Raw genomic sequence first — 23,361 nt, 5'->3', positions numbered from 1 at the left:
AAAAAAAAAAAAAAAAAAAAAAAGAAAAAAAAAAAAAAAAAAAAAAAAAAAAGATAAATAAATAAATAAATTTCTTTGAAATTTTTATCGTCTAAATAACGGCAAAAACTGAGACAACTTGGGGTGGAGAAGGGACAAATAGAATGAGAAAGAAGGGTCTACAGGAGAAACCTCTGGAAGACCAAGAAACTAAATCCTAGAGTTCCTTCTCCCTAGAATTACATGCTCGTCTTACAAAAGGAAAAGAAGAACCTGTCGCATCAATCACTTCTCTATAAGAAGAGAAGGCGACAGAAGCCCAAGGATATCGAAGAAGAGGGATCAGAAGGAGAAGGCAAAATCAAAGCCTCAAATATTGCTTCTTCTAAGAGAGGTGATATAAACTAGGAATCAACTCACAAAGTGTTCATCTCCCTCCCAACAATCTTCCAAACCCACACATTCCCCAATGGAGCATATAATAAATTGAGATAACAGAAGGAATTAATATGCAATAGCTTTCTAGAAGTTTGTACCCGATCTCTTAGAACCACTACCTACCACTCACTCAAAAGGATGCGAGTCATTTCTGCTCACCATAACTTTGTACCACTGAGCATCAGGATCCATGAAGAACCGAACAACCAAATAGCTTGCAACGCCTCATTGCATAATCTCAAGCTCTCAATTCTTAATCTTCCTAGTTCTACTGGTTTCACCACCAACTCCCACTTAACCAAATGAGACCTTTCGCCTCTTCAACCCCCTCCCACAATAAATTCCCCATCAGTCTTTCAATAGACTTACTAACACGGGCTGAACCGAGAAAAAAAGTAAATCTTGAATTTATAAACATGGCTTCGTACAAAGTGCACAACCGACTCAAATCATGAATTTAAGATTGCCATACAAAAATTTCTCATTTTAATAAATAATTCAATCATTTCCAACTGGACAATATTTTTGTAACCCTTTTGGGATGATTTAATCAATTGAAATTGTTACAAATCCAAAAATAAATAAATAAATAATTCATATTGTCAAACTTTATAAACATTTTATTCAGATTAAATTACAAATTTGGACCCTATGGCTTGGAAAGACTTAGAGATTAGTCTCTATGGTTTTACAGCTTGAACCTTCATTGGATAGCATAATCAGCTCAGCACTGCACCCAAATTGATTGAACTTCTTTTAAACCCAACATTTACCTTTCTCGCCTCTCATCAGTTTGAAAAATAATTCCAATAAAACTGTTCAAACCACTGAATCTGATTCGGATGCAAGTTTAAGTAATAGAATCTACTACTCTTTTCTTCCAATGTAAATGCGTGTTATCTAACCAGATTAATAAAGACTACAACTCAACATACAGCTTCTAAAATAATGGTAAATAACTAATTCAACTCTTTAGGCTAAGAATCTCCCATATCCCCAGACTTGCAAATATGAATTTTTATAAGAATAATAATAATAATAATAATAATAATAATAATTTTTACCTTAATGAAAATAGTAGAACTGATATTAATTAATAAAAGGGAAAAAATACTTTTGAGATATTGACATGTTTTTTTTTTTTTCTATGATAAGACGCTAACATTCAAACAGAAGGCTGATCATCGACCATGCAATAAATGAATGTTTTAAAAGGATCAGAAGGTAGTTACCTCAATAGTCAGTGAATGTTCTGAAGTATCCACAATTTTTCCTCTGAAGATATCTACTAACCACATTATCTGAGGATTAAAAAAAAACGAGGTATAAAACGATCAAAAATTGAAGATGATGATGCAGTAAAGGAAATTGAAAGTTTTCATAATCCTCAACAACTTGATATTAGGTATTTTTTACACACAAAATAGTAGCATATTCTATAGGAAACAGAAAGATCAAAGTTCTCTTTCTTTTTTACGTGAAACAAATAAAAAAGACATGAATCAAATAAAAAAGATACATCAAAAGTTCAAAGAAAACAAATTCCTTAACAGAGAAAAAAAAAAAATATATATATATATATATATATACACAAAGGTCCGACAGGTTTAGCACTTCTAAGAGAGGCCAAAGTTGTATCCAATCAATGACCCTTAAAATGTGAAACCGTGAACCAACAAAAACAGTCTTCAACCAACAAGGGCACTATATCTAAAACTGAGTCGCTCCATATGTACTCTTCTTTCAATTGATTCAAAAATCAACCATATCCAATGTTCTTTAAACCTCAAGGCGCACTAAGGAGCAATAGCTTCATCGGGGCATTTTTGTGGTATATTTGGCTAGAGAGGTATTCATATAGGACTTCCCTTTCTTGTAATTTCATTTTATGATTTGGTTCCTTCCAGAGAGAGAGAGAGAGAGAAGCTGTCCTTGAGAAAAATGAAAATAATTACATAAAACAAGGTCATGCACCTATCAAGTACTGCACCATGAGTACATAATATAACAATAACCAGAAAAGGCAGATTTTAGAGGGAAATTTTTCCAATTAATGTTGAAAAGAGGGAGAGGATACATAAAATTATGGCTTTCATTTTGTTAACTAAACATCATTAAAATAAAACTAAATAAGAAAAAAGGAAAGGAGAATCAGAGGAATAAAGGGGGGAAATAATACTTAGAAATATTGGCACAAAATGCAACAGAAATTCGAGTTTAAAATTTTCCTTGTGCATACCAAAATGGTCCTTTCTGGCGAGAATATCAAAAGACAATTAAAAGCATAATGCAAGTCATCACCTCGGCACGAGTACTTGAATCTGCATTGAGTTTCATAAGCACCAACTCACGCTCCACTTGGGGCTCTTTTGAGATATCTTCCACCTGATAAATTGAAATATCTTAAGAGTTTAGAGAGTGTTATAAATTGTTATTTTTGGAGGGAATACTTTCTCATGAAACAAATGACCCAATAGTGGGTAAATAATACGAGATAAATTTCTTTCAAAGAAACTAAATAAAAAAGGGAAAATAATTAAAAGATAAATGACTAATGTTTTAATCTAAACCAATTATACAATTATACTATAAACAAATCTACAAATAGCAGCATGGCGGCACTACTCCTTCACTTCACCAAAAATATAGTGGAAGCCTCTGCATTGAGCTGATAATGTAATCTTCCCATGCATGACTTCCTAGGCAAAGATTCTTATCTTCCTCAAAGCCCTCACCTTCTGAAGCAAATAAAATAAGGAGAGCTAGGAAAAGGAGAGGCACATAAGAGGAGAAAGAACGAGCTAAAGGAAAACCTAACAGAAGGATTAAGGCTCCACAAAACGAACATCTCTATAACCCAGACAAATGTAAACACCAGCAACAAAGAAATCAAAGAGGAGACATCTTAAGCTTCTTATCTTGTGGCATGTAAAATTAAAGTTAAAAGAAGCTGAATCAAGACCTAAAAAGATCTTCTCAACCAGAATTGATCGAATACGTTGACAGAGTGTCTCCAAATGAAGCCTTTTACCTGTGATTACCTTTTTTGAGCATAAACTTCTACAATCCTCTATGTTTAAGAAACAAAATTCAAGAATACTGACCCTTTAATCAGATTTCAATTTGTAAACGAAGGATCTCCTGTCTAGCCAGAAAACTCCCTACTGCAGCCTACTCAAATTTCTTCAAGAATGCTCTTCCAAGACCAACAACCCCCAACTATCACACACCAATCCCCTTTGTCAACAGCAACCCCGAAAAGACAATGAAATTGTATATAAAAAGATTGCCCACCCGCCCATACATCTTTCCGAAGTAAAGAAAGATAGCATAAAGAATTAACCAAACCTTGATAACATTGACAAGTTTGTGTAGCTGCTCCACAACTTGTCTCAAGACATTCTCTGTTCCAGTAACAACAATGGTAAACAGAGCCTTATCCTTGTTCAATCCGACGGCAAGTGACTCAATGTTGTAACCTCTCCTAGCAAAGACACCCGCAATTCGGTTTATAATTCCACTTTCATCCCCAACAAACACAGATATAGTATGTCGCTTCACCCTGAAAGCAAAAAACAAAACAAAAAAAAGAATACAACGTCACCTTGAACTTTGTAACATGCAGGATGAATTCTAAAAAAAAAAATACTATAATTGAGGAAAATGATCCCTTTTAGCACTAAAAAAGATGTAATAACCCAGGTAATAAAAAAATGGGTTAGATTTTACCAGGAAAATAAAAGGTGTACAATTACAAATTTAGCCCCAAAAATTTAGTTTAGTTCATCAACTTTAAAAGTTGTCGCTAGGATCTAGGACTTCCAGTGATGGGAATAAGTCATTAACACCATTACTATGACATTGATGTGGCGCGTAGATTAAACTAACAAACATGAGTTGGCACAATGTGACACAAGTGAAGAGTCTAGTTAGACAAAATAAGGGTGGATAAACAAAACAACCGATGTGATGATCAGCCAAAATACATTTTAAGACAAGTTTCGTGGCCTACTTGTCATCTCTTGCTCTTATTTGTCAGGCTAGCCCACCCCTACTTACCATCTATTGTCACGTCATGTCAAATCATCATTCTCTAGTGTACTCAATATGCATATCATCATTTAAGCAACGATGGTACTAGCAGAAATTTATAAGAATCAAAATAAAAAATTCAAGGATGTAAGTAAAACTTTGCCACAACAATCAAAATTTAGAAACCAAACTTATAACTTCACTTCGGAAAAAAAAAAGAGTTGCATGAAAGGGAATTACTAGAAAATAACAAATAAGAAAGAACGATACTTGGTTCCATACCAATATGCTGGAATCTCCTTGCATTCAATTATGACAACAAAGCTAGAAAGCACGGCTACTAAAGAGAAAGATGGAAAATATTTTCTCTCTTCTTGTTAACAATTGAATGGTGGGCAAGATTCATGCACGACCGTTAACAGGAAAGAATTTTTCATTCAGAAATAGACGAGTGAAAGTGAACTTGATACTCATTAAACTGCTTTGATACTCAACAATTACGTAACTACTCTATTTCCGCCAGTGGGAGATTTTTTCGGTAAACCAATTAGCCCTCACTGTTGTAAATTTCATATATCAACAAATAAAACGATAAAATGATATCTCAAAGACAAAATGAACGGTGAAGCAACCAAGCAGACAATACTCATTGTGTTTCAATAAGTGGAAAACCGAAAATAGCCAATAGAACAAGATACAAACGAGAACCAAAAACAAGAAATAAGAAAATTGAAGAAGAATGAACAGAAGGTTTTGCAGAGTACTCACGCTAAACGAATGGCGGGACGAGAGGAGTCGCTTACAGTCACCACACTATCATTAACAGCAGCAGAAGAAACACGCAGCGTCGGAAGCTGAAAACTGTTCAATTTCTGCGCTTTCTGGAAGCCACCAATCAAACTCTTGGAGAAGACATAGCTAGAGGCAAGTGATGAATAGCAAGAGCTGTGAGCTTTCGCAGAAACTGGGCAAAGCGATATGGCGGCCGCCATGGCTGATTGATTAAGAAGGAAACAGGGAGTGAGAATGTTAAAAGAGAAACCACACAGTTCCAAGAGTGGAGTGTCGCACACTAGCTGAAAAAGGGCATTTGGCATTCATCGCCTTTCTTTTTTTACTTTTTTTTTCCTTTTTTATTTATTTATTTTTCTTTTTTTGTCGTTCTCGGATATCTAGATTTTGGTGTAGCAGGCGGGTCCCATTTATATTTGTAGTGATTCCCATATTTTAATTAAAGAAAAATCAATATTTCTAATACATAATTTCTAAAGTTTGTAATATATAAGTAATAATATTTATAAGAAAAAATTTGAGTCTCGACTCCCTTTCTTTTGGAGTTCTTTCTATTGGCACGACTAAGTTAAGGGCATGGCTTTAATATCATGTTAAACGAACACGACTCGGGCATGGCTCTGATATCATGTTAAACGAACACGACTCTCCACAATCGTACTACAATGGAGTACTACAATTGTATGATATTGTCCACTTTGAACATTGCTTTGACAATCGTACTACAATGGTATGATATTGTCCACTTTGAACATTGATTTGGGCTTGTCCAAAAGGCCTCATATCAAGAGGGTATTCTTTGTTTATAAACCTAGGATCATTTCTTAAATTAGCGGATGTGGGACTTTTATCATTCAACAATAATGACGATGACTTGTAAATATTTGATATTTGCACTTTATAAGACTTCATATAATTGAGACATTTTTAAAAATAATTAAAAAAAACAATCCGACGTCTTAACTCAACCTGAAATAAAGATATGGGGTTAGAATTGTTTTCGAGTTAGTTTTGAAGTGTATGAAATTTTTATTAAATACTTACCATTAAAAAAAAAGTCAAATTAGGGAACTGACGATGATGATTTATATCAATTGGTATGGGGTTTTAGTTGTCATGAGAGGGAAAATGATGTAGGAAGTGAAAATCAGTCTGACAAATAAATGGGATTTAGAGAGAAAATGGAGAGGAATCAGTCGCGAAGTTTATCGGACCATGTCGAAATTCACCTTCAGACGAGACTTGTACAAGGACTGAGAGGCTAGCGAGGCCGACGCTCCGTCAAGATCCAAGAACATTTAGAGAGGTAAGGTTCTGAACGACATTTCTCAAATCTGAGCTTTTTCTATGTGAATCGAGTCCTAAAATGCTGAAATATTCACCTAGGAACAACTCTACGCACGATCTGTGAAGAAGTTTGGTCGATACCTCAACCCGGAGGCGGAGATCTGAGAGTCAACGGAGAACGGTGAGCGGACTTCCGATGCTCTTAACTCGTCCGGTATATGTCGCCTATAACGGTCGACCCACACCTGCGCAGAAGCTGCCTTACGTGCGACCTGCGACTGGCGCACTCCCACGCGTGTGGCCTTTACAGTCCCAGCGCGCGTGGAACAACCGTTTTGGCCCATTTGCCCTTTGTTTGCCCGATTTTTTTCCCGATTCCAGTTCTAATACTGTTTTTACGTGAATAGGGACCTAATTTATAGAAATCAGTATTTTTGGACACCTCACGGCAAAGAAACGCTAGCAAATAGGCACGCGTCAACAAGGTAAGTCATCATCCGATATTTAGGAAGAAATACTTCTAGGATTCGCTTGGATTGCATGCATGTTAGTAATTTTGCTTCAGATTAGCTCATCATGTAAAATATTAGTCTGATTGATTATTATGATTGTATTGGGTGAATTATCTGAGTGTTGCTTGTATGCTTTAAGCTTCCGTCGTACGTATGCATGCGTTTAATTTATGTTGAAATTGTGTATTCCGCGTTCCGGGTGCTTGATGGATGAATTCGCTCCATTGAGCGCGAACTCCGTGTTCTAGGTGCTTGATGGAGGTCATCGCCCCGTTGAGCCGGCATGCCTAGTTTGCATGAATTATATATTATGATGTTAGAAGACGGTTGCATGCACACTCTGTTAATTGCTAGGGCCCATTTCTATGATAAGCTTAGGGGATTACTATTAGGAGCGATATGTCGCTCTAGCCAGACTTAACTTTCCCCTAGGAACTTAGCAGATTACTACGGCAACAAGGTACCTCATGGGTGTTCATAGATTGCTAGTGTGAGAACAGTATCTATAGCTTCGTGGGAGGACCAAGGGTCCCTGATCAGTCCTTACTACTCTTAGCCATTTCGCATGGGAAATGTGTCCCCACGTCGTACAACCCATTAGCTGCATGGGAACTGGTTGGGGTCGCGCCCCCCATAGGGGGACTATATGGGCTTAGGGGTATTCAGCACTCCCTTAGGCTAGACACCATGTAGTCCCAAATAGCCATGTGAAGGTAGCACCTCATAGAGAGATACCGTCCATATTAACTTGGCGTAAGGAATCTTTAGGTGACTAATGAAAGGATGATGAACCGGTGAAACCCAAGGGGCAAGCTTCAAGGGACTAAGATTAGAACCAGATGTCCTAGAATCGAATTAGGAAACCGTGGGAACCTGTTAAATTAGGATGCGAAGAGAGCCTACAAGTAGGTGGCTTACTGAGTATAATTTTTATACTCATCCTTGCTATGTTTTTCTTTTTCAGGAGCGCGAGGCATTGGTCAAGGGCTGGCGTGATGGAGGCAGGGATCGTCACAGAGGAACGGGTTGTCCCGGGGCGTTAGTCCAGTCTTTATTTTGAATTTTCATTCTTTCGAAATTTATTTCAAAACTGTCATGTGTTCGGTTTGTTTGTCGTTCAAAAACTTATTGGAATTTAAATATTTTCTCTATTTCATATTTAAATCACTTTGTGCATTTGTATCTTGTCATTAGTCACGGTCCTAGTAAAATATTGGGTCGAGACAAAGTATTTTTAAGTTGAGTTGTGAACTCTATCCGTGACGATTGTTCTATCACAGCAAAAGTTCCCCTATCGTCGTCTTACGAACCAGGTGGGCGTTGTATTGTAGCAGCTGACTGTTGTGGTTGTGCTTGGCAGCCAGCTTGTTCTTCAGCCATGTTCGTTGCTTGTTTCATGGCATTCATAACAATCAGTCCTAGGGGCATCAGGTACGTCCACTGTGATATGAATCTGACTACTGATCATTTGCATGTATTTGAAGGATCGATTATAAGAAGTAAGGTAAAGAAGATTCAATATGCTTATACATTACATCTTGAGCAAATTTACAAGTTTGAGTGACAATAAACACCAATTGACATCGAGAAGTGATTAGAAGACTTTTTGTCTGATTATTTATGTCATGCTTTATTTGAAAGAGAACCCACACATAATTATCTTCTCAATCAGTAACACACAAATCCAAATCATTTGTGTGAATGAAAAGCTTGTTTCGTTGGTTTATTCAAGCAATGTTAGGAATCACGACTCTTCACAATGGTATGATATTGTCTACTTTGAGGATAAGCTCTAGCGTTTTTGCTTTTGGTTTTTCCCAAAAGACCTCGTACTAGAGATTATTTTTTACTTATAAACACAACATCATTCTGTAAATTAGCCAAAGTCAACCACGAATGTGCAAAATAAAGAGAAATGAGAGTTCCAAAGGCCAAAATTGTTTCTCTCCCGATTTTGAAGATTTAGACGATGTTTTGTATGTAAAAGAGCATTTGGGAGATGAAAACATTCGGAATAATCTTGATACTATTATAGATAAAGTTAGAGTTGCATTTTCTACGTGAACCTACCACTATGATTGTGAGATCCCATATCGGTTGGGGAAGAGAACGAATCATTATTTATAAGGGTGTGAAATCTCTCCCTAGTAGACACTTTTTAAAAATCTTGAGAAAAAGCCCAAAAGGGAAAAAGAGACGACAATATCTGTTTGCGGTAGGTTTGGACTGTCACAAATGGTATCAAACCTAGACACCTAGGCAGTGTGTCAGGGACTATGGGTCCCAAATGGGGGTGGATTGAGGGTTCCATGCTGATTGAAGAAGGGGATGAGTGACAGTGAGGACACTGGCTCCGAAGGGGATTGTGAGATCCCATATTGGTTGGAGAGGAGAAGAAACATTCTTTATAACGGTGTGGAAACCTCTCTCTATCAGACAGACTGACAGACGGTGTCGTGCATTGTCCGTCCAATGTCCGATTGACATCAAACTTGGCGAGCATTCATATTTCATATGGACGGACTTAACTCCCGAACCACATGCCCAAATTCCTTCCGAAACCCTGACTGTTGAGGTTAAGGGTCGGGGCCCTACCTGGCCCTTCAACAAGCCTATCTTGTCCTTCATGTTTATGCTAATGTCTCTGTTATGCTTATGTCTCAACATATATCTTCAATACCCACTTTGCGTGGTGGTGTGTTGGATGATGCATCGTCCTCCTCGATCGCATCATGGCATTCTTCTATGTTGGCCTGCATATGGCCGGATGAGGCGTCTCTTGAGGGACGCCCCTTTGCTTGTCATGGCGTGAGGGTCACAACCTACTGTCTTCATACTATAGTTGTGACATTCTCCTCCACTTAACTTAGTCATCGTCCTCGATGACTTACTCGAGTCACAATCATATTGCAGATTGTGACGGGTTTTAAAGGGAAAGTCCAAAAGAAAAACCCAAAAAATAAATTTGGAATTACAAGTTCACTTTCAATCCTTTTTAATTATGTGTTAGTGAATTTTGTAGATAAAATAAAATAAAATAATTAAATTAAGAAAAATAATTATCTAAAATTAAATAATATAATAAAATAGTTGAAAATATTTAATTTTTAGGCCTTCTATTTCTCTTATTAATATTATTGGTTAAGAAACAAAAAAAAATGCTGTTCATTGTCTTTCTCTGCAACGAAACAGATTTTGTGAACAATTTCCTCTAGGACAACGATTTTCGAGGATGAGGGTAACCACATCGCCCTTCGTTTGACGCATTTCGCCGCTAGGGTTTCGTCTCGGCGCTATCAATTCCAGCGGCATTTGAAGTTTCCAGCAATTTCAACCTCCGGCAAGATCTTTACTGGTAATTTTCTCGGTTCGAAATTTCATTTGTATTTCTCTTGCCTGAATTTGTTGTGTGTTCTAATTCACTGCTGAAATACTTGCTTGAATGTTCTTCGAGCATCATAGGCCGACTAGACTGCAACTGTTTGATATTTCTCCTTTTATCTCTTGCATTTCGGTTACACAAGTTATACGAATGGGATGCACGATAGTGATCATATGTTGAATATCCTACGCATTGATTTGAATTCTAAACATTGGATTTTAGATTTGTTGCAAAGTTGTAGATTGAACAATTTTGATTTGATTTTAATTTGTAGTACAGAGGCTGTCTCTTTTGATTCGAAGATTGTGTAATAAATGGCAATATCAGTATGCAGATAGCCACCTGCTCGAATGGAAGCTATGATTATGCAGTCCAGATTATTGACAATAGCGAATTATATCTCCAAAGGATTATGTCTTACTTATATGCCTTGCCTAATCCATAACATGGACTATGTGGCTATCCTTAATGGACACAATTCAACTCTTTGCTTGAAGTCTGCACCTTTTCCTCGCAAAAGGTAGATGTGGAATTTATAAACTTTTATCACGTGTTGTTAAGAGACCTGTGCTATTCTTCTTGCATATATTTCCATTTTAGCTGGAGAATTATAGGTCCATAAGATCATGTCTTAATAGTATTGGATGAATGCTAATTTTGTTGAGCACAGAAGTTAAGCTGGAGAGGAATAGATAAGTAGCACGTCTAGGGAGGTTGAGAAATCTTGGGAGGGGATTTGGGGAGGTTGCTAGATTTAATGCATCTTGTGAGTGTCCATTCTTTTTTAATTACTAGTTTGTTCTCTTTCTTTTGGATTGAAGTCTCTTTCTGTAGTTAATGTTAAGTCTCCTTTTGCGGGCTCATTTTTTGTATGTCCTCGTACATTCTTTCACTTTTATATATAAAAGTTTTTTTTTTCTTTTCTTATTTATAAGAAGAAAAGTAAACTCCGTATCGTTTGTGATGTTATTTTTTACAGTTTCCGGACGAGTAGACATCTACAACAATTAGCCTTTGCATTAGACACAGGTGGGGTATCTAGTAACGGTGGGGGAGACAACCTTGATGATGGTAATGAGTCGAATCTGGGTCGTACTCGATTAGGCAGGCTAGTTAGTGCAGGTGCCAGACAGTTGCTGGAAAAACTAAACTCAGCTAGAAAGAACTTTCCTACAAAAATATTTTTGCTTCTTTTGGGTTTCTATACAGCCAATGCTCTTGCTACAATTCTTGGGCAGACGGGTGACTGGGATGTTTTGGTTGCTGGTGTGGTGGTTGCTGCCATTGAATGGATTGGTATACTCATGTACAAGAAGCCACCACCTCTATTAACTAGGAGGTTGAAATCATTAATAGTACTGATAAACTATTGGAAAGCCGGCGTATGCTTAGGCCTCTTCGTCGATGCGTTCAAGTTGGGGAGTTGAAAGATGTTGCTTCCTGATTTGAAATAGAACAAAAGGTAGTTCTGTTTATCTTAGAGGAAAGTTATTTTTGTACGAGGCACGAGTTCTTATTCCATCTTGTGTTACTTCTGTAACTGTATAATCTTATAGATACCTATTATAGGATGTTTCTGTACTATGATCTTCTGCTATCTTCGCATTTTTAGTAAGAAATTTTAGTAATTAATGCTTTTACTATTTAGAATGGGGAAAAGATGCTGCCTGCTTCCATAATCGTTCCTCCAGTTTGGACCACGGGAATCATTGAATAAACGAAGTTGGTTTCCAACTGTGAAACGGAAAGCCTTTAGTGACAATCTCATGAAAAGAAATGACAATAGCAGCCTTTTTTCTGTCACCCAACCCAACAACATTATAGGGAATGTTTGAATTTGGTTTGTTGCTGTTCAAATATTTGGTCTTCCCACCCTCCTCTTCATCCATTACCTACTTCCTGACCCGATATGCAACTAGAGAAGATTTACAATGAAAATATAGGCGGAGTAGGGATGAAGATGGTTGGCAATGGCAATGAAGTTGGGCATTTCAGATGTAGAATGTATTTTGGATTTGAAATAAGTTGTTGATAGATGAACAGAGCCCATCGCTTTCTATTTTCTGTTTAAGAGAGGCAGGTGCTGCTCAAATCTCCTAATTTACCAGTTGCTATTGAATATTATACTTGCTTATACAGGGAAAAGTAGAGAGAAAGAAAGCAAAACAGGAAGAAGAAAGGTCATCTTAGCCAGGAGGATCTGAGAGCTCTCCAAACGTTCCTCTACAATAGGCTCCAACTTTGGAGGAATTGAAGGCTTTTGATGGGCAATCAAGGGAGCTGGAGCTGCTTCAATCCAGGTTTTTCTGTAAACCTCCATATTCTCACCATCTGAACAAAACCCTTTTGAGATTTGGGATGTGAATGGTTATATAGAACTGTTGAGACAAATAAATGAATGAGTTGGTTATAGAGAAGAATGGTTCTGTTTATATATTCATTATAAGAAAGGAAGGTTCTAGGTTAAAAATAGGAGGCTATGATTGTCTTGGGGGAGAATATTGGTGGTGGACATGAAGGCCAGGTGAGAATCTTTGCAAAGTTGAAAGGATTTGAAAGTAATTCGTGTGGCTCTAAAGTTAAATTTAGTTATGTTCGGGATAACAGACCATTTCCATAATGTATTTGATTCATTTTTCTGGAATTCCTTTGTTTGGTTCGGGTTATAAAAGGAAAATGACACTAAAAATAGAAGATTACTTTATTTTTGTTCTCTCTTTTAAAACCAAGATTTCGTTACCCAAAAGAAGTTGGAAGTTTCAATTTTAAGCTCAAATTTAAAAATTATATATAAAAAGGTGTTTGTTTTTAACATCTTGTTAGAATAATAATTGAAATGTGAAAAGTTATTATTCTTTCAAACTCACATCTATGCATTTTCTCTTAACCTTTCCTTTCCAACACCTTGGTGCATAAGCAGGCTCCTCTGTAGATTTTACCCGAGCTGGTGACTAGTTGATATCCAAATTAGCGGGATTGAGTCTCACCCGAAGCTCGTTAATCTTAGTATTGTTCTCATTTTTTTTTTCATGGTTTGATGAAATCATATGAACAATATTCATATCAGTGTTAGCATTCAGTTTCACCATGAACTGTCATGTAATTTTCAAATTGGCGCAAAATTGAGGAATTTAATATTGTCCCTCAACTTTATTTTATAGGATCTACATTTTTTTGCTTTATCTTGGTTAAACTCTCTTCTTTTGCCCAATGATAAAACATTTTTTTGTTTGTAATCTATTGATGTTTCTATAAAGGAAATAAAAAAGAATTTGAAAGTGATTAAAATGAGTCACGAACAAGTCCAATTAATCAAAAACTCACAAGGCAATAGGAGTTTGAGCTTATGTTGGGGAGAAGAAATGTTCACTTTTGGAATCCGAATTTGTGGACGTTTTTTTTTTTTGTAGTCAATTATATTCGTTTTATGCACGGTTAACACTTCGGATAACCTCGGATGCTTACGATGATAGAGCCATCTTGTTGCATTTTCTGTTAGAGGACGAATGAAGATCTTGATCATATTCTTCGAAGTTGCGGTTTTGCTCGAGCTTCTCTCTTTATATTATATTTGCCATTCACAATCAAAAAGAAAAGATTCCAAGCTTTCATTCATGTGCACACTTCTGCATTCAAACATGACAAACAATTAAAAAAAAAAAAAAAAAAAATCAACACTCCCAAGTAATCATATAAAACAAATGGACAAATTCGTACAAAATTTTTTTTTTTAAAAAAATCAACACTCCATAGCTAGAGACGCATATTTTCAATTCGCTTAAAAAGTTTGTTCAAGGAACTTAAACTTGGACGCATCAAAACCAGTTCCACAAACACAGATGTTTCTGGGATATAACATTTAAGGAAGAGGAAATGAAACAGCCTCACCTACTCTACAGCTGTTTCTGTATACAATTTTAATCTACAGATTTGTGAATCTACTCATAAACAACCACCTGGACATGGACTCGTCAGGAAATTGTGTGCAGAATTTCAAGAAATGAACACGTTATTGAATGAACACTATTCACACAAATCAAAGCAGTAAGTTTTGATTCAAAACAGGAAGAGATACCTCAGGTATTATGTAAACCAAGATGCAGGTAGAATTGAGGCATGATATTTTCACACAATCTTGGATGAGTATTACCATGCTAAATCTGTCGAAAATCCGTCTTAAGGGGTATGCATATTTCGTAGATGGTCAACCACATCGCTCGGCATGCTGAGACGTTGAATATCAGATCGATGAAGAACTTTTCCTTGAATTTGAGTAGAGTTATTGGTTTTGGACTCGGTTCCTTCCGTCTTGGGCGAAACACAGTGGCGCACACGAATTCGATGATTCTTGGACTTACTAGAACAGGTTCCATACACCTTGACAAGCAACATAACCTCTTTGTCTCTGGTCACTTCGCACCATGAGTTTCGTGGTTGACCATCAACAAATCCTTCTGACATATGAGATTCCTCTAGACGAACTGATACCTCGACGATTTGATTCGGTTTGATGATTCCAGTTGCAGGAGAGACCTGTTACAACAGCAAGAAACAACTCATCGATATCATCGTTTGATGCAATGTTCAGTTTAGGAATGCAAAACTCAGGCAGACCAAATTATAAGTAGATGATCGAGGTAAATAAATGAAGTTACCTCGAGCCATCGTGGAAAGCCGAAAGAACCTCGAAAACTATAATGACCCGACGCTTTCCCGTTCACTCGAATTGTAGACTGACCTTCACAAATTATTTTAAATATAGCATCGCTATTCTCGCATTTATTCGTAACACGTAGAAGAGATATATCATCGTTTTGAAGAAGTATGTTGTTTGTGCTGACAATAACTTCAGGAATCTTGCATGACACTTCCAGCATATGTTTAATTTTCTCATTTGAATGAAGAATTTCTCCAAACTCTTGCCTTCTTACAGACTCATGAACTCGAGCAATATTGATATCAAATAAACAGCGAACAGGCTTATGATCACTATCTACCACATCCATACAAGCCTCATACCTGTACAGGAAGGAATCAGTTCTCCAAACAGGAAGAAAAAAACTGTAAAATTTGACATCAGTCTTGGTAGTAACGAAAACCATGTCGAATCATATTCCGCATTCGAATCTTTGTACTTCACAAAACCAGATTAATAAGAAAAAAAAGTAATAGCATTCAAATTGAAGGGGCATGATTGGAGAAGAACCTGATAAGAAACATACTAGCATCCATCTACAGAAGTATACGCTTTAGGTCATATATGTATGTCCCCTTACATAGCGCGAAGAGTAATTGATCAGATTTATGGACGTTCCTACTACGAAACACTAGTAATACTCAAATTCATGCCTTATCGAGCATGTTATCCTATTTTTTATTTGGTTTATTTGGCAGCAGAAAATGCTCGTCGCAATATGGATTTCAACGAAGCAGATTTAGTCACTAGTAAAGCGGAAGTCAACCAAAGTACTACTATGAAAAAATTAAAACCTCGAGCTTGAGGGCGAAGTTATCCTATAAAACGACCCACTTGTTTCTTTCTCCTTTTGTACAAGTACAACCTAGAGAATTATTAGCTACAGCATACCATACTACAAGGAAAGCATAGCAAACAAACACCAACGGAAGTAATAAAGCTAGCAGCAGTTACCCTAGTTGCATGTACAAAGAGAGAAGGGCGTGCAATAGACAAGGAAATTTCAATATCCCCGGACAATCATGCAGACAAATAAAGTATATTTCCTTCTTTCACCTCACTATGGAAGGTCAAGATTTCCAAGAAGGCCAAAGGAAGTTTGTAAAAAAGATTAATTTATTGCAAACTGTAACAACCCAGATCCACCGTTAACAGATATTGTCTTCTTTGGACTTTCCCTTTCGGGCTTCCCCTCAAGGCTTTAAAATGCGTCTACTAGGGGAAGGTTTCCACACCCTTATAAATGGTGATTTGTTCTCCTCCCCAACTAATGTGGGACATCACAATCCACCCCCCTTCGGGGCCCAGCGTCCTCACTGACACTCTTTCCTTCCTCCAATCGATGTGGGACCGCCCCCAAATCCATCCCCCTTTTGGGCCCAGCGTCCTTACTGGCACACCGCCTTGTGTCTATCCCGGAGGGAAAGCCCAAAGAGGACAATATATGCTAGTGGTGGATAGCCAGACACCGGACGATGTAAGGGTGTGGAAACCTTCCCCTAGCATACGCTTTTTAAAACCTTGAGGGGAAGCCCGAAAGGGAAAGCCCAAAGAGACAATATCTGCTAGCGTTGGATCTAGGTCGTTACACAAACTATTAGGCCTAGTGGTGATTTATTACAATTAAGATAGGTTCGTGAACTAAGCCCATAGAGACATTAAACCTCACCACTTCCCAATTCCTCATTGCACAAACCGTTCCACCTCCCTAAAGATCCTATTTTTCATTTCAAACCAAACCCCCTCCAAAGTGGCAAAGAAGCTAGTTTGTCAAAAGTTAGTACCCTCCTCCCGAAAAGTAGAACCAAGAGCGTGAGCGTAGTGTCACGGTCCTACATTTTTTACCGTACGGCGTCGTGATCTTGACACGCTCACGACTAGCCTTAAGGGAAATTAAGCCCCATATATATTTTTCGCCCCGGCTTTGTTGCTTCGTCGGACCTTAGGCGAGGTTTGTCTTAGTCAATCGAACATCGCTTGTGCGAAATCCAAGCTTGTTCAACCACACACGCCGCCTGCGCATGCATGTTCAATCGTCTGCGACACATCCGACTTGCCTCTACGCTAGGCCAAGTCATTCGGCTCGACCTTGGCTTTGCTCGGGCCAATGTCTCTCAATGCAACGTCGCATCTCATCTTGTCATCTCGATCTCCATCGACAGGGTCCATATGTCTTGACGCCATCCCGAGTCTCGGGATGTCGTCGGTCATCATAACTCATTCGGTCATACCATCAAGAATGGGCCCGTGTGTCGTTCATCTCATCGGGACTTCCCGAACATCCATCCATCCGGGTTCTATCGAGGCATAGGCCCTCCCGTGCCCATGCCGAGTCATTTACGGATACCATACCGGATAGCGGGTGTATGTAGCAACCTCCAACACGTGGGTTAGGGAGCAATACTGGCACACCCGTGTCGCCGAGTACTGTCCTTTAAAAACCCATTCCAAAGGAAGTCGCCCGAGGCACTCGTCTCGGCACACTCACCCACACTGTGACACACGTATGTGCCACAGGGTAGCTCACTTAGGCCACAGGGCCCAGGGGTGGTGGAGAGTTAGCACCATGGTTCCCCCTATAGTACATTTTGAGCCATTTTCATTCTACTAGTGTAGACATGATTTTGGTGAGGTGTCATACAGTGTCGTGCATTGTCCGATTGACACTAAACTTGGCGAGCATTCATATTTCATATGGACGGACTTAACTCCCGAACCGCATGCCCAAATTCCTTCCGAAACCCCGAATTTTGAGGTTAAGGCTCGGGGCCCTACCCCGGCCCTTCAACAAACCTATCTTTGTCATTCATGTCTATTTTGATGTCTCTGTCTTGCTTATGTCTCAACATGTCTTCGATGCCCACTTTGCGTGGTGGTGTGTTGGATGATGCATCGTCCTCCTCGATCGCATCATGGCACTCTTCTATATTGGCCTGCATATGCCTGGATGGGCGTCTCTTGAGGGACGCCACTTTGCTTGTCATGGCGTGAGGGTCACAAACTACTCTCTTCATAGTATGGTTGTGACATTCTCCCGCACTTAACTTAGTCATCGTCCTCGATGACTTACTCGGGTCACAATCATATTGTAGATTGTGATATTCTCCCCCACTTAATTTAGTCATTGTCCTCGATTACTTTCTCGAGGCTCATTTGCCCCGCTGATTGTGAAACATAGCTGCCACAATTCTATGTCAAACATAACAAAAACGAATCCAGCCACCGAACCCAACCTAGAGAGACTGGACAAAGTGACAGTCCCACAACAACTGATGAAGAGCCTCCAATTGGCTGAGTAGGAACAACATAGAGGAAGAATGTCTTTGGACCCGATCCATAGAGTTGACTCTCCCATGTACAACCCACTACACAGAAAAACTTAGTTTTCCATGAAATTTTAACCTTCTAGGTGGGGGAGAAAACGGAGGCAAAATGGGGCGGGGAAGGGGCAGACAACAAACAAAAAAGAGAGTTGCCTGAATAATTTGGGGTCCCAACGTCTAACGCCTTTCTATCGGAAAAATGATGTGAAAAGCCCAAAGACAACGAGGAGAAAAAGGATTGGAGGATGATAAGATAGAAGCCACAATATACAACTTCTTACTCGGGATACAATATAAATGAGGAAACAACACTCATAGGAGTTCCTCACCCACTTACCAAATCTTCTCAAAAGTAAATAGTTGAGCCCAAGCGTCTAATTCAATTGCTACATATAGAAAGAAAATTAAAATTGGATGACATACTGTGATACTGAAGCGACTACAGGACAGTCTAGGCTGCATCCAGATGCCAAAGATGATCGACTATCACGATATAGTATCCTGTCACACCAAGCAGGGACACGCTTCTTTTCCCCAGAATCATATCCTATTAAACAGGACAAATAAATTTGATATTAAAACCATCAGAAAAATCAAGTAACCTATATTGCAGGATAGAAACAGAAAACCCTCTCCGATTATAATTGCCCCCCACTTTCTTTCTTTTTTTTTTAAAATCAAGGAATCAATTTTTTTTTATCGAATTCAGGTTTTGATCCTGGAACATGTAGACTTTCTCATTTTCTATTACTTGTGATTAAGAAAGATTCAAGATGGTATGCATCTAAGAGCCTAAAAAGGGCGTAAGGAAACAATGAGAATCAGCAAATCCCTTTTTTTTTAATAGCAGTAATTAATTCTCGAGTAGCTTGAACCGATAATACTACCATTTAACGGCATCAAAAAGCTACCTGCCAATCCTTGTTGTTGCCTCTCAAATTTATATGTGGGAGGAAATGTAATAACTGCTTCACGCATCCCTTGGAAGACATTTCCAGATTCCATCTCTGTACGGAGTTGATCCCTTTCTTTGAGCCAATCAAAGCTTCTTTGAGAAATAAAATCCCTAGCTTCATCATAAGATACACCGTCGAGCCGATAATTAAAATCACCAAGAAAAATGATCAGATCTGCCTCAGACAACTCAGGTGTCATTTCTGCAGAGGACCCACTAACAACCTGTGGAAGAAAAACTCCCCATCATTTACACCCCAGATAAAAGGAGCAAGAAACTGAAGTATATCTTAGTTAAAAATTAGTAGAAAGTAATTTAAAAGAATGAATGGACCATGCTACAATAAATTATACACTTACATTTGAACTACGAGCTGACTGAGCAGTGGGTGAAGCACAAACTACACAACAAAGGAGCAAAGACAAACCAGGTCTTTAAACTAGTTAAGACAAATGCGTTAATAAGGAAAGTGCAAAAAGAAGAACCAATATACTCTACCAGCTGCAGTACTCAAAGGATTGGACGGCCGTTGGAAAGACATAGTGCGATATACATGATCAAAATCTGCGTTGCGACGGTTGACTGCTTCTAAATGTGCAGCAAAATGACAGTTAACAAAGCATAGCACCCGGTCGAACACTCGTATCCTTAAACCAACTGCCCCCTGGTCAAACAATCTTTAATTATGTTAAATATTTACAATTATGAAATGTTATAGGCTATAAAACAAATGGTAAGAAGTTATTGTTTCTGAAAGGGAGATGCCAAAACCCTTTTCAAGACTAATTTCAAATTCACCAATCAAATGTTGTAAATGAAAATACCACCAATATTAGAAGGCAGTCTCACATTTCACTAATCCTTAAACGAATACTCATCAAGAATTCCATTTGTAACAAGAACTGATATTTTTCATCCGTTCAGATCTAAGGACTGAATAGTCTTATACATGATTATGACATTTGAAATCTATCTTTTGCCAAAAAGTTACAAAATATTTATATCTACACATGGTAATGACAACATAGTTCTACATATGGTAATGACTGAAGATCGATTGATTTATGTCAATGACAAAATTACCAAGAATGTTATCAACGCGAACAATTCCATCAGGGAGTATCTTTTGGGAGGCACGGATGTTCTTCTAAAAGGATTGGAACTTTTTTGAGTTAGGGGATCTTTGATTGTATAGGGGTCACTTAGGTATTTCTACTAAAATCTTACATTGTAACTTTTGAATTTTGCTTTTTGTTTATAAAAAATACCTCATTCTTTTGTTGCAAAATTTATTGAAGTATTAATGTAATTAAATTTACCAAAGCTCAATAGCTTAAGCTTTTGGGTTGGATCCGTCATTTAACATATGGAAAGTTATTTCTTCCACAATTATATTGACTTCCATTTGTTGGCCTTCTACAAATTTCCAAACCCACAAGTGAAGGAAGTGTTAATGTAATTAAATTTATCATGAACCATCTGCTTAAGCTTTTGAGTTCATTGGTAATTTAACACCCATGATCTTCATAAATGTTTCAAAACTATATTTAAAGTAGAAAATTTGTTAGAAGTTGACCAAAAAGTCAATGTGGTAGAACACTACTCTTTTAGAGGAAACATGACTCATTCTAGTCACCGCCATGTCATTTTGAGCCAGTGTCTTGTTGACTTTTCATTCAATATTCTAATTGATTTCTAGTAGCTTTGAAATGTTTATTAAAGGTCAAAGCTAATATTGTCTTTTGATAATATTGTAACTTTTGAAATTAAGAGTATTTTTTAGTTCAAATAATTTTTTTTTTTCCTGTAATCCACCCAGAAAAGGACATTTCCTCAAGTGTATGCAAGTCATCCTTAAATCAGTATTACCTGTTGCTTGTTCAACAACTCGACAGTCAATATTTTAGTTCTGAACAGTGAAACAAACATTTGTGCATTATCAAGGTTCAAATTCTACCTTGTTTTTTTTATTTTGTAATGGTAAAAATCCAATCTTTCATTGGAAAAAAAAATGAACAAATACACGGGCATCTAAAAAAAATCCCATAAAAGGAAGGGGCTTCAAACAAGTAAAATAAAACTTGAGGAGTAATTACACAATAACTACATCACTAAGCCTCACGGAGAACATAAAATCTAGCAAGGAACCACACATCCCCTCACAACCATTCTAAAGATCCTGCTTGCTACAAAATCTTTCACTTCTCCCGAAATGGCAAATGGAGAAGGAATTTATCGATTAGTAATTTAACATATATGTACCCTGAATAACAAAGGTATTCTTGCAAATTTCCCTCCTATTGCTCATCAAACTGTTCTAATTAGTAAATAACCATAATGTTTTTGGAAATACAACGTACAAAATGTGGCAAAAAGCAATGCTGGAAGATATAGTACAATTTGAATAAAGAAACAAGATATACCTTATTACCAATTGCGCGTCCAAAGCCACATGGAACTGCTGCAGCATCCACATCCCCCACATGAGCTCGGATGTTACTTCTAACCCTGAACAATTGAATTCGTATTATGGACCATCTGGAAGAGATAAAATAAGCAAAAGACCTACCCTTACAGCATAAACACCGCTTCAAAACACCATTTTTCTAAGCTATATTATATTACAATATCTCTTAAGAGCCAATATTATATAATGAAAGAACAGAAAAAAGAAAAGAAAAAAGAAAAGAAAAAAAAGAAAGAAAATAGCTCTAATTCAGGGGAAAAAGAATCCTGAGTGAAGGTGAGGACTTTAACTATAGAAATTCAAATGCCTGAGTTATAAAAACAAAAACAGTTACTGACGATGAGAGCAAACAAGAGAACAAAAATAATCATTTTAACTAAGAACTCAATAGCCTTCTACTCATCCTAAAATTGTTATGTTTCTTTCAAGCAGAGACTTGGTTTATCCCAAGAAAAGTAAACGTTTTCATTTGCATTTCCCATTGGATGGTCTTCATATGATGAACAGAGTGAAAAAAGAAGTGTCCTTCAGTACCTTTGTCTCCTACAATTTGTGTTCTGTGGTTTTTTTGGCAGGAGAAGATCAATCGCATTTGTTTTTCAATGTTGCTACAGTCGCTAATTCTAAAGATCCTTAATATTTCTTGGATCTTAGATAGAAGATCAAAGGAAAACTTTTTCCAAATATCGAGTGGTGTGAGGATGGAAAACAATACTAGGTTGCTGTGAGCGATGCAGTAAAAGATATACCCTATTTGGTTTGAAAGAAACCAACAAATACAGTGGTTAGATTGGTGAGCAAGATTCGTGAGACGCTTTGGGATGACCATTTTCAGTCGAATGCAAAGAGTGGGCCTCTCGATACATTCTGTCTTTGTTCTGTTATTTTTACTTTCCTAAGGATTCTTTATCAAGTTGTCTACTATTTATTTTCGTAATGTGTTCAACTCTAGTAGGAGATATATCATGCTTCCATTGGGAGTTGTGATTTTTCTCTAATTGTTCCAAGTGAAATCTTTTCAAATACAAATGAAATGTTGTTTTTCATAAACAAGTAGCAGAATCTCAATTGGCAAAGGAAGATTAGAACGAAGAGATAATCCTAAGTATTTGAAAGACCACTCGTACATCCAATCCAAGAAGATCAATAAAAATTATTTTCCTAATTAAAAGAAAATAGTAACATTAGAAAATAAAATAAAGGTTATTAAATAAGTGCAGGGCTGATCAACTACAAACCATGTTGCTATAAGCAAGCCTGCCAACTGCCTAGAACCAACACGATAAAAAGTTGATCCTTCATCCAGTGTTTTTCCTATCATATCCAACCACCATTGGCCAAGAGAACTCCCCTCGAGTCCCACCTGCATTTAGAAGGAAGGAAAAGACAAGTTTAGAAGAGAAAGAAATGCAGATAAATGGCATGTCATTTTTTAATCAATTTGACAAACTACTTTTTTGATTCTGTTCTTATTTAACCCCCCCCCCCCCCCCCCCCC

At 37.5% G+C, this 23,361-nt stretch overlaps 3 protein-coding genes across 8 annotated transcripts in view; 1 reads left to right on the top strand and 2 right to left on the bottom strand.

Annotated features, from left to right (window-relative positions):
- Positions 1 to 5,541, bottom strand: part of LOC111500045 (acetolactate synthase small subunit 1, chloroplastic-like) — a 17,672-nt gene extending 12,131 nt beyond the window's left edge. The window contains exons 1-4 of the mRNA XM_023151802.1: positions 5,218 to 5,541; positions 3,766 to 3,979; positions 2,719 to 2,802; positions 1,650 to 1,718 (exon numbers count right to left, since the gene is read on the bottom strand). Of these exons, the coding sequence (XP_023007570.1) occupies positions 1,650 to 1,718; positions 2,719 to 2,802; positions 3,766 to 3,979; positions 5,218 to 5,441 (591 nt within the window). The 5' untranslated portion in view covers positions 5,442 to 5,541. The remainder of the gene's footprint in view (positions 1 to 1,649; positions 1,719 to 2,718; positions 2,803 to 3,765; positions 3,980 to 5,217) is intronic.
- A 4,655-nt stretch (positions 5,542 to 10,196) lies between these two features.
- Positions 10,197 to 13,121, top strand: LOC111471783 (ycf20-like protein). Of its 6 annotated transcripts, none has more exons than XM_023117465.1 (4): positions 10,197 to 10,395; positions 10,697 to 10,942; positions 11,402 to 11,884; positions 12,562 to 13,121. In XM_023117465.1, exons 2-3 carry the CDS (start codon positions 10,773 to 10,775, stop codon positions 11,847 to 11,849), a joined length of 618 nt encoding a protein of 205 aa, XP_022973233.1. In that variant the 5' UTR covers positions 10,197 to 10,395; positions 10,697 to 10,772; the 3' UTR covers positions 11,850 to 11,884; positions 12,562 to 13,121. The 6 variants fall into 6 exon arrangements, with proteins under 6 accessions (XP_022973233.1, XP_022973241.1, XP_022973250.1 ...); XM_023117473.1 differs by lacking the exon at positions 12,562 to 13,121 and adding an exon at positions 12,071 to 12,554; XM_023117482.1 differs by lacking the exon at positions 12,562 to 13,121 and having other exon boundaries at positions 10,757 to 10,942; positions 11,402 to 12,050.
- A 1,058-nt stretch (positions 13,122 to 14,179) lies between these two features.
- The window catches only part of LOC111496639 (type II inositol polyphosphate 5-phosphatase 15-like), a 12,584-nt gene continuing 3,402 nt past the window's right edge, over positions 14,180 to 23,361 (bottom strand). Inside the window, exons 4-11 of the mRNA XM_023147134.1 lie at positions 23,102 to 23,226; positions 21,820 to 21,904; positions 19,895 to 20,060; positions 19,756 to 19,796; positions 19,353 to 19,620; positions 18,865 to 18,988; positions 15,078 to 15,441; positions 14,180 to 14,955 (exon numbers count right to left, since the gene is read on the bottom strand). Of these exons, the coding sequence (XP_023002902.1) occupies positions 14,599 to 14,955; positions 15,078 to 15,441; positions 18,865 to 18,988; positions 19,353 to 19,620; positions 19,756 to 19,796; positions 19,895 to 20,060; positions 21,820 to 21,904; positions 23,102 to 23,226 (1,530 nt within the window). The 3' untranslated portion in view covers positions 14,180 to 14,598. The remainder of the gene's footprint in view (positions 14,956 to 15,077; positions 15,442 to 18,864; positions 18,989 to 19,352; positions 19,621 to 19,755; positions 19,797 to 19,894; positions 20,061 to 21,819; positions 21,905 to 23,101; positions 23,227 to 23,361) is intronic.

This window comes from Cucurbita maxima, unplaced genomic scaffold, assembly GCF_002738345.1.
Source record: "Cucurbita maxima cultivar Rimu unplaced genomic scaffold, Cmax_1.0 Cma_Scf00002, whole genome shotgun sequence".
Taxonomy (NCBI): Eukaryota; Viridiplantae; Streptophyta; class Magnoliopsida; order Cucurbitales; family Cucurbitaceae; genus Cucurbita; species Cucurbita maxima.
Note: the sequence above shows the minus strand (reverse complement) of the source record. Positions and strands in the feature narration are given on the sequence as shown.